Source organism: Chiloscyllium plagiosum, unplaced genomic scaffold (genome assembly GCF_004010195.1).
Source record: "Chiloscyllium plagiosum isolate BGI_BamShark_2017 unplaced genomic scaffold, ASM401019v2 scaf_98047, whole genome shotgun sequence".
In the NCBI taxonomy this organism is placed as follows: Eukaryota; Metazoa; Chordata; class Chondrichthyes; order Orectolobiformes; family Hemiscylliidae; genus Chiloscyllium; species Chiloscyllium plagiosum.
The window spans coordinates 10,056-11,197 of NW_025207533.1; the positions used below are offsets into that span (position 1 = coordinate 10,056).

The 1,142-nt window shown below is 59.5% G+C and overlaps 1 protein-coding gene across 1 annotated transcript in view; it reads right to left on the reverse strand.

Annotated features, from left to right (window-relative positions):
- Positions 1 to 818, reverse strand: part of LOC122546610 (zinc finger and BTB domain-containing protein 16-like) — an 8,615-nt gene extending 7,797 nt beyond the window's left edge. The window contains exon 1 of the mRNA XM_043685288.1: positions 650 to 818. Within this exon, the coding sequence (XP_043541223.1) occupies positions 650 to 812 (163 nt within the window). The 5' untranslated portion in view covers positions 813 to 818. The remainder of the gene's footprint in view (positions 1 to 649) is intronic.
- Positions 819 to 1,142: the final 324 nt, after the last annotated feature.

A 1,142-nucleotide genomic window follows, 5' to 3' on the forward strand; every position in this document is an offset into this window, starting at 1 on the left:
CAGGGACAGGAGGCCATTCAGCCCCCTCCTCCTCCAGCCTGTAATACAGGGACAGGAGGCCATTCAGCCCCTCCTCCTCCAGCCTGTTACACAGGGACAGGAGGCCATTCAGCCCCCTCCTCTTCCAGCCTGTTACACAGGGACAGGAGGCCATTCAGCCCCCTCCTCCTCCAGCCTGTAATACAGGAACAGGAGGCCATTCAGCCCCTCCTCCTCCAGCCTGTCACACTGGAACAGGAGGCCATTCATCCCCCTTGTCCAGACTGTTATACAGGAACAGGAGGCCATTCAGCCCCCTCCTCCTCCAGCCTGTAGTACAGGAACAGGAGGCTATTCAGCCCCTCCTCTTCCAGCCTGTTACTCAGAAACAGGAGGCCATTCAGCCCCTCCTCTCGTCTGTTATACAGGAACAGGAGGCCATTAAGTCCCCCTCTCCTACCCCACGGTGGCGGCCAGCTGTCCAAGGCTCCAGTGATTTCATGGTGACCCTCCCAACCCCACCGTCACGCTCAGGGTCCCGAGAGCTCCCACCAGGGCCCACCCGCCGCAGAGGTGATGGGCATGGGATCGCCTTGTGCCCTGCGGGGTGGGGGAATGGGCCGGCCCCCCGGATGAACACGGAAATCCCGGGAATGACAGGAGGACTCACCAACGTGGGACCTGAGGTGGCGTTTGAGGGCGGTGAGGCTGGGGAATAATCGCTCGCATTCCCGGCAACTGTAGCGCCAACTCGCCCCTCCCTGCCCCGGAGCGTGAGGGGTCACGCCAAGCGGCATCTCGAGGCCCTTCCCACACAGAAGGTAGACCGGCATCGAGAGCCCTCCTACACAGACAGACAACACAGAGAGTTAGATCCACCACAGCGCAACACTGACAAGCTCCCTCTACACTGTCCCCCCCATCAAACACTCCCAGGTTCAGGGACAGCACGGGGTTAGATACGGAGTAAAGCTCCCTCTACACTGTCCATCCATCAAACACTCCCAGAGACAGGGACAGCATGGAGTTAGATACAGAGTAAAGCTCCCTCTACACTGTCCCCCCATCAAACACTCCCAGAGACAGGGACAGCATGGAGTTAGATAGAGTAAAGCTCCTTCTACACTGTCCCCCATCAAACACTCCCAGGGACAGGGTCAGCA